At 39.9% G+C, this 13871-nt stretch overlaps 2 protein-coding genes across 8 annotated transcripts in view; one reads left to right on the top strand and one right to left on the bottom strand.

Annotated features, from left to right (window-relative positions):
* The window catches only part of LOC117956791 (exostosin-1c), a 78142-nt gene that overhangs the window by 63170 nt on the left and 1101 nt on the right, over positions 1-13871 (bottom strand). The window contains exon 1 of one of the 4 annotated variants that reach the window (XM_034892046.1): positions 7771-8012. The exons of 1 other annotated variant lie outside the window; for it this stretch is intronic. The gene's annotated coding sequence lies outside the window, so the exon portion shown is untranslated. Of the gene's footprint in view, positions 1-6845; positions 7222-7710; positions 7734-7770; positions 8013-13871 lie in introns of those variants that run through there. 2 more of the 4 variants (XM_034892048.1, XM_034892049.1) reach the window with 2 other exon arrangements.
* LOC117956794 (probable thiopurine S-methyltransferase) lies at positions 9706-13536 on the top strand. 4 transcript variants are annotated; one of them, XM_034892052.1, is made up of 9 exons: positions 9706-9970; positions 10836-10958; positions 11304-11396; positions 11554-11686; positions 11944-11996; positions 12436-12510; positions 12774-12859; positions 13014-13058; positions 13227-13536. In XM_034892052.1, exons 1-9 carry the CDS (start codon positions 9795-9797, stop codon positions 13343-13345), a joined length of 903 nt encoding a protein of 300 aa, XP_034747943.1. In that variant the 5' UTR covers positions 9706-9794; the 3' UTR covers positions 13346-13536. The 4 variants fall into 4 exon arrangements, with proteins under 4 accessions (XP_034747943.1, XP_034747942.1, XP_034747947.1 ...); XM_034892051.1 differs by having other exon boundaries at positions 9719-9970; positions 10833-10958; XM_034892056.1 differs by having other exon boundaries at positions 9855-10068.

Raw genomic sequence — 13871 nt, 5'->3', positions numbered from 1 at the left:
CGTCTTCTCCAGCCAAGCAGAAGTGATGCATGCCTTCTCTGCTTGCAATAAAACAAACAGCACACTGCTGATGTGGGTAAACAATGCATCCTCTGATTTCTCCACCTCAAAAGGGTAGAGGAATAAGTAGTTAAGTGTAAATTCAACTGATTTTACTGCTTATAAAAACACTCTACTGTAAGGTGAGTGGTGTTGTTTTTTGCTTGACCACTGTTTATCTACTATAACTGTTTTGCAGTATTTGCAATGGGATCCAAGGCTACGGGTGTTGTGTCCTAATACAGTTTAGTTCAAATTAATTCAGACTTTTTAAAACACGACAGCCCTTGTTCTCGACTGTATGGATTGACTGCAGAAGAAGAATCTGGGCACACTAGCTTCTTACCAGTATGTTAACACCATAATTCAGGTTAGCTAATCTGCCTGTGGAGATGTTCGTGGGTGGTTTTTGGCACCACCTTTGTTTCTGCTTTTCTGGTTACAGCTGTAGCAGCTTAAGCAGCAAGCAGTTCAAATCAGTGAGAAATAGACACTTGGGGTCCCATTGCATACTCCCCATCAATAATTTACTTGCTCCTTTAGTTAAGGCATTGATTTTCCTTTCTTTATTTTTTTCGTGCTTTTTATCCCCTGCCACCAGCGCACACAATTAGACCTCCATCTTCTTCAGGATACACTACAGTGAGAGATCTTTACGAGATCTGTCCTAAAGATTTGTGGTTGTAGAGATAATAAATGGTCATGGCAAAAAGTTGTAATAGAAAAGTGATGGAGGGTATCATTATGATGATGTAACGATGATGGGCATGAACAATTTATTCCGCCTGATATAATCCAATGCCATTAAACGCCATTGCTTTTGTTCACCTTCCTGCAGTTGTCTTGCAAAAATAACTTGTCTACTAAAGATACACACATGGTGCACCAAGGTCTTTCTATTACTGCTGGATCAACAATAGGAGTTTCCATTTCCATGTTTAAACTGCCATTATTCAGTTTAATTTCAAATAAGAGAAGCTCAAATGTGAATTGATTTTAAAATTACAATACAAGGAGCATTTTCTGAGGCATGATTACAGGTTTAGAGGATATAGAATGAGTGGCAGATAATTTAACAGGATATTGGGGCACGAAGCTGGTCATTAAAGAAAAAAAATATTCCATCATCTTGCCTCTGTTGAACAATGTTATGTTGAGCCCTACCATCCTACTTTTGTTGTGCGACAAACCGACAAATCGTACAATGTCAGTGTGTGGCCATTAACAAAGAGCTATAATGATAAACGTAAGCCAGTGAAACTCTGGAGCATGACTTGACCTGACAACATCCTTAGTGATGCAAATCAGCAAGGACACACACACACACACACACACACACACACACACACACACACAAGTGGCTTTAAGTGGTGAGAGAAGTCCCTCTGTCATGGATCAATGATGGATCATTATGGTTGGGTGACTAGCACTGGAAAAAGCCACAAGGCTCATTGAATAGCGGGGCCTGAAGGTGGAAGGACAGGGTTCAAGGAAAGGTGAGTGCGGCGTTCAAAGCACTACAATTCCACCCCTTGTCATTTGTTTTCCATCTATAACTTCTTCTCTCAATTCCTACTTGTCCTGCAAATAATCTTTCCTTCCTTCTATTTCCTCTTTCTACCTCTTTTCCCCTCTCCTACCTAAGCTGACTGGAGGTTTTTACAAAGAAACAATACCATTTTTGCACTGTTTATATTTTAAAACAATTCTTTGATCATATGCTTGCCTTGAGTGCAAAGAAACTTCCAGGAAGGTTTACTTAGAGTGTACTGAGCAAGCAATGAAATTGTGTCAACACTACAGAGAGAAAATACATGTCAGCTAATATAAAAAGGCAGGCGTAACATGTACTATCAGAGTTTGACAATCCAGCTTTTTCTTTAAATGTTACCTTAATGCAACAGAAGTTTCTCTTCTGTTGCATTAAGGAACTTTCTCTCTCTTTCTAAAATGCTACAGTTTTGAGGACATTTTGTAATTTGTAATTATAATCCCCAAGATTTCAATGAATTTATTTATTATTTATTTCAATGAACTATTTAAGGTGGGCATTATCATCAATAGCCAGGCGGCACACCTCAAAATTCTCAGAAACATAACTAACTTTTCTGTGCCCTGCTGTTGTACAAAAACTACTGACGCCGTGTGCAGCATGATATCAGATCAAAGTCACAATTATTATAGACTGACTTTATAAAAATAACCTGAGATTATTTGGCTGGGCTGGAAACAAAACACTCAAGTTGCTCTTCTTTGTTGTTTTCCTAAAAGAAGAGGCTCAATGAGTCTTTTCTGTAGTGTACACACACACACCTATTGCAGCCAAATCTAACAGGACTTACATTTTACAAGTTAAAGGGCAGGACTTCCTGTTAAATATAGTCTGATCGGGAGGACATGGGAAGGTGAGTACTTAAAAGGACAGGAAAGGAACAAGTCAAGGGGAATAAAAGTTGGGGATAAAGGACATTAACGTGGCATGAAAGGAAAGAATTGCAAAGGGGAGGGACTCAATGATTGATATTTCATGGATGACAGCTGAACCCAGTTCCTTTACTTCCTCCATCAATGTCTTCCTCTCGGAGACACCCAATGGCTCCCCTCAACTGTTTCTACCTGCTGCCAGTTTTCCACAGAACTGCACTATTAAGTCATTTGGGGGAATGGAATTAAAATTTCTCATACCATCTGTCTCCCTTAAATTGTGTTTACACAGCAGCTTATTCAACTGTGGTTGTGCAGGCTTTGATAGTGAATAAAAACTGATGTGTTCTGAAATGGATGTCACCAATGATGGCCCTCTGCAGGAAATTCAGCATTTGTCATAATGTGTTTTTCTTCCACCAAATGGGATATTTTTTTTTTATAAAACAGATTTCTGTCTTTCAGGGACAGATTGGCTTTTCCCTTATTTGTCCAATTTGCCTCTTTTTGGCCACAAAACCAGTGCTGGGGCCAACTGACATTGTAAAACGCTCCAAATGAAATCCTCTACCATTACAGTCATTCTCCGGGTAGCGGAGTCATTGCCACTGTACGAGAAGCCGTAGCAGCATTATTATGTTTGAAATGATTTGGGTAGTGACATAGAGCAGGTTGTAAATTGACACTGGATGGGCCAAATGCTTGCAAAAAATTTATTTCCATTCCTTCCCAAATTATATGGTTAGCTTATAAAGACAGTCCACCTAAATGATGGAAGCCTGTACATTGACAAAACTCCTGCATGATTGCACTGTGTAAATACCAGGTTCAGTGGCAGCAGGCCTTTCAGTGACTTTTTGTGTGTGCCCAAGTGTGTCTGAAGTATACTTATACACACATCTGGCATGTGTGTTTTTGCTGGCCTAAAGCTAGCGACATATTAATTGCAAAATGAAGTGTTCTGAAGAGAACACAAATCTTGTGGTGAGGCGAAAGGCTCAGTCAAGCTAAAATTAAATCCCGGACTCTGTCATTACAGTCCTGAGAAATGTGACAGCGTGACTTGAGACCAGCAGATAGCTGTACTGTTTTGTCTGTGTTATTGCAGTGTGTCCAAATCTGCTTAGATTGTGAACCCTTAAAGTGAAGCTCTGTCAAATTGTAACCCCTCAATACAATGTATTAGTGACTGGAGGCAATTTCAACAAAGAGCCGAGCAGAGTTTAATACTACAGGTCCCAGAATCAGAAAGCAGTTAATGCTCATTGAGCTGCTACTCAGAAATACAACAGAACAGTAAATGGTGTATTGTTTTATTAAAACATTGCAAGTTTGTTTGTTTGAACTATAGTCAACCCATTTTTTGCCACTTGGATGTTGTTAATGTGAAGCAGCAGCAGTAGGAAATGTTGGGTTTGCATTCACAATAACTTAATACAGCTCTGATTCAGTGCAAAGTGATTGAACAGTAAATAGCATAGATGTTTTCTATAAGATTCCATGATGCATTGCATGGCTGAGACTCCCTACGCCCGTAAAGGCAACTTAAATCAAGCGTTATAATATAAAATGATTCATATCTAAGCAAAAAGAAAATATTAGCAAAAGACAAAACTAAGTTGGAACAGCAGATAAACATTTTTTCTTCTTTCCTACCTTTTTCTCATCTAATGACCCCTTGGGTCATTCTTTTAGTTACCGGAGGGGGCCAGTCTAGCTAGAATTTGTGTATGTGCTTTTATTTACATGCATGTGAATGGCTGCAAAAAAGTCGGGTTGCATTTCTATCTCTATCTGACATTGCATATGGTATATACCATAGTATAGTATAGTATACAGTATGCTCGTGTATAAAGTGTGTCTGTTGGTCTGTAATCGTGTCAGTCAGTCTGTGGTGAACCAAAGAAAACTGCTGCGGTAAAAGAAAATCGTGTCTGTCTCTCCTGACAGACCTGCATTAAAGGCTTACAACCGGGATGTGATACGTGTTCTATTTTCTTTCCCTCAGCTACTAGTTGCCCTTTGAAACTGAGGGGCTCTTTACACTCCCACGCTACATGCATTTATAAGCAGATACATACACACAAAACGTATTTTCACTAGATTCGATCTCTCTGTTCACACGTAGCTATGGGAGCATTTTTGGAACAATAATGACCATAAACTTTTTTCTTTTACAAGGCCATTTTCATTCTGTAGGATAACAGCACATTCCCCTCCACCTTAATAAAACACAATAAAATACTTGCTCCGTGTGGGCTAAGGGACTCTGACACGGTTAATAAGATGTTTGTCTCAAGCTGAACGCCCAGCGACGCAACCAGCCTCCCAACCGTGCTCACATTCCAAACCCAGGATAATTATAAGCCGGGTTGATTAATTATGTCTCAACAATATGCTGCACTCCAACGCCACAAGGGCTAATTAACCGAATGAACAAGATGGGTAGGAACACTTATTAGGAGGAGCAAGCTCACGCTCTGAATGTGGCTAAGCTGTCTACAGTCACAGAAACCGTGCAGACCAGTCTGTATCACACGGACAGAGACTAAGATCAAAGCTCACACTGACACACACTGCTCCGAGCATGTAGAGTGGAAAAGCCTACTAAGGACACTGATAGAGAAAATGCACTGCTCGGCGTTCAAGGTGCCCGGCTGTGCAACTGACAACACAGAGCATGTAGTGAAATCCATCTGCCTTTTTAACTAGTCCTGCTGGCAGTGCATCTTACCTACAAACCATTTTATCTCTGCAGCTTCGGTCCGGAGGCATTTCTATCGCAGGACACAGATCAGATTGGCCTATAAACAATCTGACCTTGACAACACAGAGATGATATACGATCTGACCCTGGGATAAGGAAGAAGTGGCAGATTCAAGATGGGGGATCAATTAGTAGAGTTACCTTAACATCTTAGATTAAAAGGAGTAGTTTTTTGCAGAATATGGCTTGAAAAGATTAAGGATCTTAGGAGGAAAATAAATAGATTTTTTAAATCGAGTTTCTCCCTCTGAATGCATTATGCATAACACTAACAGTTTGAAGCCTATAGTAAATACTAATCATTTTAGCCTTAGAGCCATTTGTTTAGTCTCCAACTTGATTATTACATACAGTATTTTTACAAAAGCAAAGTAAAAGTGCGTGAGAATACATGATGACTTTGCACAGTGACGCATTGGGTTTAATAGCTTTCAAAGGTTGCACACTGATATTCTCAACCACACTAATAAATGCCTAGCTGCTCTGAATGAATTATGGAAATAATTTGAATATTCTCTGTATTGGTCAATGCTTTGACAAGACAATATTTGTGCTTCTCTTAATCACCAGGGAGGGCATTACAGAACCATCATGAATGCAAAATCCCATTAAGGCGAGGGGTTTCCCATTACAATAAAGTCATTTCATAAATTAGAAGAAATCCATGTACAGCTTGCCATAAGGATCCAGCCTCCAAACAGAACCTTTTCTTCACATATACAGGATTATGACAGCACTTTATTTGGGATCACCAAAGTCGCTGTCTTAACATCAAAAAGAAAAATAACTAGAGAGTTGTAATTAAATGCTGCAGTATGTCTTCCAGCCTTCATTGTTTTTTTGGGATTCATTAATACATGGACTTAGCAGGATGTGAAAGCAGGTAATGCTCATAGCTAATATGTACGGAACGCAAGAGAGGCATCTAAAGCAAACAGAAGCCTGAACAAAGCTGATTTATTTGGACAGCATTAAGAAGAACCCTGTGGTGGATTTGTTTTTAATGTGAATTGTGCTGCCTGAATAAAGTAGCCTAATATATCCAATATGCATACCGTTTCCTAGATGCCTTCTAATGTCTCTGTATCTGTGTTCTGTTCACTATCTTCATCAGTAGCCTGTATATCTGCAACGTATATTGAGACTTTACAGTCAGTCCAATTTAAGATTAAAGTGATCTGCAATATTACACCCAGCAACAGAAAGACAGCTGAACAAGTGGCAACCGTATTTAATATTCTTGGATGTGGCAGAGTAACGTGCAACCCACAGCCCATCTGAGCAGTCGAAGAAGTAGATCATCTGCCAAAAGATCTCAACGTCTGCTGAATATTTTCCCAAAGCTCAGAGAGTTTCTGCAAGGCTTAGGAAGGACCCAGATAATGTACATAATTATCTACAATAGCATTAGAATTACAGATAATAATTTACGTCCATAAATGCATCAGCAAGGCAGTGACACCGCTAGTCTACTCTGCCGTGTGGCAGCTACCGAACATGCCGCCTACTCATCCTACTGATTACAGAACGATAGATGTGTTGCAGGTGGCGGCAGCAGGCTCATCCAGTTCTCAGCTCAGAGGTTCAGCACAATTACAACAGTTGCACACTTAACTGTTGAGCGTCCTGCTCTGGCGGCGCTGCTACAGCTGAGTCTGCCGATGACACCAGCTGTCGAGGCTCAAAACACCAACTTCCCCTCGTCATGGGGCGACCCCGCTCTCGTTTTACGAGCCCTAGTTACAAGGCTGACAAAGCGCAAACATACGCACCGTAGGCTACGTGAGCGTCCATAAAAATAATGAGGCGAGTGTCCCGCCGCACCCTCGTGTCTGTCCTCCAAATTTTTCGGATCTCTCACTTGCAGATATCTCGTGTTCTCCTTTATTATCCAGCATGCACCTCTCTCATTCAGAGCCCCTTGGACAACACATCATCGCTCCCTGCTGCTCCAACAGCCGCCTAGGTTTACTGAAACAGGCTGCCTGTCTGAATGAAAGTGCCCCTGTTGCACTTACAGTGAGTAGTGATCTTCCTCTGTAAAATCGTTACACTACAACAAAGGGTCTTTAAGTTTTGCTCATCTGTACGACCGTGAGGGCTTATGAATCTCAACATCTGAGCAGCGTAGTGACAAAGGTGGGCTGCTGAGCGACATGCAAACAATACACCAGGAGCTTAAAGCAGTCTGGCAGTCTTAAGGTGGAAAACACACTTCATAGAAAATATTACAATCGCAACCTGACCGTTATCATATGTCAAGTGGACAATTACGTGTTTCCTTGCTTTTTATGAGCATGAGCTTGTAATTGCGATTGATCCCTTTAGACCAGATCCCTGAGTCAAATGATTAGGCTACCTAGAATACTCTACTTCTGAATACTGAAATGTAATCTATCTCATCAGTAACATCGGTCCAACCGTTATTACTCAGATGCATCTAATGAACACGGCGTCTAAACATAGACTGCAGAAATCACCCAGTGGACTACGATCCCCGTTGCGCTCCGACTTCTCCCCGACAGAGTGCTCGCCCTTACCGGGTCGGCGAACCAGCCTCTTCCCCTCTCTGGTAGTTTTCCTTTTCACACCACGGCCGGGCATTTGCGAATCAATTCATCGTGCATACGCAGGTCTCCCCATCGGGATATGAATGATGAACGTGCGCGTTAAATTGTCCATTTTCCATATCTACAACAGTAGATACACACGACCCGCCCCCGGGCTGCAGTGATTGGTGCAGAGGCTCCTCGACGCCTTCGTCGCACCATAAAGAAAAACACACACATCTGGATGCGACCCTGCAACTGGAGCACTTTGGAAACATCAAATTACGCACAGGAATTGAACCGACATGAAGGAGCGTCGTATTTCCCAATGCTCCCTTTCAATCGTCTAGCCTACTGTTACTATTGTTATGGTTATTGAGGGACACCAATGTGAGGATTTTGTTGTTTAAACAGCTGCATTTTATAAAGACTTTATACGAGACTTTAGGCCATAGTGGTGACAATAGGCTGTGTAACGAATTATCACAAAAATAAATTACAATTTAATAATATGCTTTATTATTTTGGCAACAGATAAACGCACACACTTCACATATTAAGGCTATGCATGGGGAGGCCCAAAGACCCAATTCGATGTTGAGAATCATGGTAGAGGGTTGTTTTGAAACTAGCTTATTTTTGTTGCCCGCTACTTTGTAGCCCATGGTGTTGATGCGTGCCTGCCTAATTACCACGGCTTTGTACGTTCAATGGGGCAAACATGGTGACGTTAAGGGCAGTGACGAGCGCTTTACTTCCACGGTAAAGATGGCATTTCTGAGACTCGTGCGCCGCTCTGTGTCCGGATTACGTAATTGTGTACTCTTGTTCAACATTGTCTCCTTTGAAAGAATATTGTATCTCTTGATTTGTTACCTGGCGAAAGCTCAGAGCTACACCCGAATCAAGTGTGGAGACAGAAAGAGAGAGGTAAGCGAGACTAAACACTGGGCAGAGGCTCTCTGAGGATAAGAGACAGCTGTCAGTCTGAATGGGGTCCCAGCAGAAAAGAAAAGAAAAGAAAGGAAAGGAAAGGAAAGCAGACAAAAAGCGCATCAAGAATCGAAATGCCCTAAGTGCCCTAAATATATAATTGCATTAAACTCTGACAATGGGGAAGAGGGCTGCATATTATTACTAATATCTAACAGTAAGATGTTGAGTTTAAGAAGCTTGAAACAAAATACGTTTGGCATTTTTGCCCAAAAAGAAATAGGCTACTTGAATGGTTAGTCGATTATCAAATTGATTTTTTTTTTGTCAATTGAGTAGGCCTATACAGCACTAAACTACTCTGCACTACAACAAATATACAGTTCACCATGACTAAGCAAATTCCACCTGTTAAGGGAGACCATCAGGTGCTGTCGACAGCTCCAGGAGAAATCTATTTCCTAAGAAGGATTTTCTTTTTGAATAGAAAAGAGTGAATTATCAAGCTCCATGTGCCAGAATATTGTTTTAAAGGTTGAAAGTTTAAAATGTGGACATTCTCATACTACATATGAATACAATGAATTATCGATTAGAGCAGGCTTGAAAACTATGCTCTTGTTAAAAGAACAAAATGAAAAAATATATATGGTAGTTAGTTATAACTAACCAGGTAAGTGACAACGTGAGGGGATGACCACAGCCTTGGATGGAAAATGTTATTTACTGATCTATAGAGTCTGAATATTAAAAAAAAGCCTTAGAACTTCACTTGGAAACCCCTTCACGTGACATTGTTCCCACAGAGAACAACACAGCAAAAAAACGAAGCAAGCATTCAGCAGCAGGAGACATTATTTTCTTTACTGGTGATCAGTGTACTCATATGAAATAGTTGTTAGGCCCAGATGCAAACATTTAAAAGTGAGGTAGGTAGAGGTTAAATCGGATACTGGTATCTCCCATTTTTCCATGTACTTGAATGCAGCATCAGGATCCTCCCAAACCAGAAGTAAACCCGGGCGGTATTTTTACTTTTAATCCGCGAGTTTCAACTGTCAGGTAATGCTTTCCTACCTGTCATGCCACGGTTGTCGAACCAACCAGTAGCAGTGAGACCAACATTTCGCCTTACAGACGTTAATCAGGACGCAACATACCCGTGTAACCGTGGATGTAACACTTGCAGGTTTAGAATCTTCGACCTACACTGTCGCTGTGGTGCTGAACAAATATTAGCTGTCTTCATTCAGGAAAGGTACGCTCTTTGTTACAGTTTAAAAACATGCGGAATTCATGCAATTCAGGGTTTCTTTTAAAAGTACTATTTTTGGTTTTATGCCAGGCTGCTGCTGGGTAAGTATGGACTAGCGTGACATTGTTATACATTACACATATGATCGCTTCTGCTCATAATCTGACCTGTACAAATGATTACATTCTTCATAGCATAGCAGCAAACAACATATCTTCATTAGAAAAGACTTGTTACGCTAACTGCTTGGTTGTTTCCCCGTTACGTCAGTTTCATTACTCACATGACTAATGGGAAATGCTTTAATTTTAAGAAGGTGGACCAGTTATTCCTGTGATAAAAAGATATAGTGTAAAACCTGTAAGCTCCAGTTTTGCCACGTTTTTGCAGATTAGATGGCACAAAGTAGGCTACTCTCTGTGCACATGACCGTTTCCGCCTTTTCTTTTGCACTACTTATATTTTATATCATGTTAAATTCCTTCTTGTTGACATTGGAAAGCGGTATTGCACATGTGTACAATGACAATAAGGCATTTTATTCTATTCTAAATTTTAAAGTCCTGTCTGCTCTGTCTACAGCTGACTCTTCTGTAATGATCTACCATCAGAGTCAGGTGTTCTTGGTCAATAGGAATCCTGGTTTTGTAACCCTGCAAGCTTGCTAACTGCATTCTGAAACCTTGTCTCTCTCACACACACACACACACACACACACACACACTTTATATATGTGGTTTAAGTGCAGGAAGGAAAGTGTGGATGTGTGAATCATGGGCACTCACCCTTGTCTGCAACCACATGAAACTGTTCTCTTCATTCTTTGCTTTCTCTCTCTCCCCCTCTGCTTTGCTTTATTCACTAGCAGTTGGGGTCAGGCGAACGTAACCAGCATGCTGGCACCGCAGGCGGATCGGGTCATGGCACTTGCAGAATGGGAGGAACGCTGGCAGGAGGACAGAATTGGTTTCCATCAGCCTCATGTACACACGTAAATACCCCACTTTTATCTGTTTCCTAGGTGGGATAAGGGAAATCAAAAGTCTTCTAAATGCATGTGAAATTTTAAAAGAGTACCCAACTGAATATACACATTCCCACAACAGAGATCCCTTGAAAATGTCAGAGAAGATGACTTTTGAACAGGCACTGACAACTATTAACTATCAATATGACTAATTTTGTGTAAACATTCACCATCTCATTCAGAGATTGCATTGTTTTAAGTTTGATTGTTTTTTAATGGGTTAATAAGTTCAAATTGAGTGATGATGTAACCTAACCACACACACGCACAAATGACAAGTTTTGCTGCCAACTGTTGTGTTTCCGACAGGATGCTGGAGAACAACATTGATAAAGTTATAGCCGGACGGGCAGAAGTTCGCTTCTTCTTCCCTCTCTGTGGGAAAGCTGTAGATATGAAGTGGTATGACACAAATACTATATCTATTAAGGAATATCACATATAATGTTTGGTTTTCAGTTATAATTTCTCCTTTCCCTTAAGCAAATATACACACACACCCTATAATGAAACATTTGCTCAGTGTGCCCTGAAATCCCTTTTACTGTGTGGATCCCAGGCTAGCAGACATGGGCCATTCAGTGGTGGGGGTGGAGATATCTGAAAAGGCTATAAAACAGTTCTTTGAGGAGAACAACATGACCTACAACGAGGAGCCTGTCCCTGCCATACCTGGAGCAAAGGTCTTCAAGGTAGTAGCTTAATTAAACTAATCAATTAGAATCGCAATTTCTAAGAAAAACTATTACTGGAAACATTGTAAGGGAGAAATGGACTTCATTCTCCTAGTCCAGTGTCTGCACAGATGTCTGTCATCATCATGCTATGCAAAATCCAGCAGGAAAATCATACAGAATTGACAAAAAAAATAGCAGCACGTGTATTTCCACATGCTTTTTTTACACAGATATGGACAAAATTGTTAATCCACATTGTCTATGTTCCACAGAGCTCAGAGAGAAATATCTCCCTATATCAGAGTGACCTTTACAACTTCTCCAGGTTAGTAAACTGTATTTTTTGAAATCCCTTTTAGAAGATATTAAATTACTTGCAAAGGTGGCTAAATATTTACTTGTACAAGAACCTCTGGGTGTAGGTATGAAGTCCCTAGGCTCGGGAGCTTCTTCGTTCAAGGCTCCTTTGTTCCTAAGGCAACTGTTGCCATAAGACATGAACTATGGTCCATCTTTTATTGTTGCACTTCAAACATTCCACTTATGCACTTTTAAAAAAAATTTTTTTGTTGTTGACACATTGCACTTTGTAAACCTAATGTTTGCAATTACTTGTTGTTTCTAGTGTCTTTGCTGTTGTCATATGTACACTACTTTTCTTCCATTATTACCATTTCTTTTTAATTGCTGCATCTAAAAATCCCCCCACAGACAAACAGACTTATAGAATTAAATTGAAAATGTTTTTCTTTTTCATATCACAGTTCCATTGAGGGTCAGTTTGGGGCAATTTGGGACAGAGGATCTCTAGTGGCCATCAACCCAAGAGACAGAGAAAAGTAAGATGAGATTGAACCCTCTATTGAGCTTCGATATTCTTTTTTAGGACTCATTTTTATTTTAAAATATAATGTTCATCATTTTGAACAATATAACACCTAATCACTCTTAAAACTATTTTATTTACACAATTCCATGAAATTAACATCAGGTAATTTATTAGATATACATATATATAGATATAAAGTTTGGTTACATTCTAGAATTAAACCATACGTATGCTTCATCTCGTCTTACTGTATTCTTTCTCACAATACCACAGGTATGCTGCTCTCATCATTTCTCTCATGGCCAAAGACTGCAGATACCTTTTGGACACTTTGTTGTACAATCCTGAATTATATAACGGTAACTGTCCATGTTTCTTAAATGCCAGGCAATGTATAACAAGTCCTACACACATGGTACTAAAATAAAAGAACATTAATTTATTTAACAGTTTAAAATGTTTGCATGCGGTCAGTGGGAAAATAAAACATATGTGATTGTATTTGTCTTTCAGGTCCTCCATTTTTGGTGCCCGATGAGCAAGTAAACAGCCTGTTTGGTAAGTGTTGTTAAGAAAAATCATGGCCAAGTGTATTTTGTACTATCATAAATCAACCACAAAATATGAACAGCACAATGGTACTGTAGACAGTGATACCTGGATACATGTTAGACTATAGAGGCTTAGATTAATTTATGGCTTTTAATTATGCATTTCTTTCCTCAGGGAACAGCTGTGATATAGAACTGCTGCTGTCGCTGGATGCCCTGACAGAAAGACAGCGAGGCTGGGGGCTGGACTACCTGACTGAAAACGTACACCTCATCACTCCAAAGAGCATTTAAAAACTTGCAAGTTTAGAGAGCTTAAAAAAGCAGATCTTGGGCATTTTATTGCAAAGCCATCTCGTAGGCATTTTGAAGGGAAATTAAAGTGCTTGGAAAGAAAATGTGAACCGTTTTAAACTCATGATTTTGCATTAGGCCTCTTAGGACTGTAGTTTTGAATGAAAAATAAAACGTATTTTGTCACAAGATGTGTATGCCTTATTGAAACCAGCGTGGGAGCTGTTGTGTATCACTGACATATTTTAACAATTTAAAGTATGCATTTCTTTCATAAATGAATGTAACCAGTTTTAAAGAAAACTTACTGAGAGTGAAAAAGAATGTACAACAGATACACAGAAAACAGGATGTAAATGAAAATTCAAAGCGGGATGCAAAATGCTGCTACGATTCCCATGGGTTGACCTTGAGTCAACATATAGGCCTACAGTTTAAATGGCCTTAATTTTAATGGCCATACAGTTCTCACTAAGTTGCAATGTATTAAGATAGATACTAAAAGTAACATTAATTGAATGCACTT

Source organism: Etheostoma cragini, chromosome 14, assembly GCF_013103735.1.
Source record: "Etheostoma cragini isolate CJK2018 chromosome 14, CSU_Ecrag_1.0, whole genome shotgun sequence".
In the NCBI taxonomy this organism is placed as follows: Eukaryota; Metazoa; Chordata; class Actinopteri; order Perciformes; family Percidae; genus Etheostoma; species Etheostoma cragini.
Note: the sequence above shows the minus strand (reverse complement) of the source record. Positions and strands in the feature narration are given on the sequence as shown.

What these genes read in the sequence shown, in the direction of transcription:
- LOC117956794 (XM_034892051.1), top strand. Translation starts at nt 9,795, where the DNA reads ATGCCACGGTTGTCGAACCAACCAGTAGCAGTGAGACCAACATTTCGC. An exon ending in CTGGAGCAAAGGTCTTCAAG is followed by an intron (nt 11,687 to 11,943) that starts GTAGTAGCTTAA and finishes TATGTTCCACAG; the next exon opens with AGCTCAGAGAGAAATATCTC. An exon ending in AACCCAAGAGACAGAGAAAA is followed by an intron (nt 12,511 to 12,773) that starts GTAAGATGAGAT and finishes ACAATACCACAG; the next exon opens with GTATGCTGCTCTCATCATTT.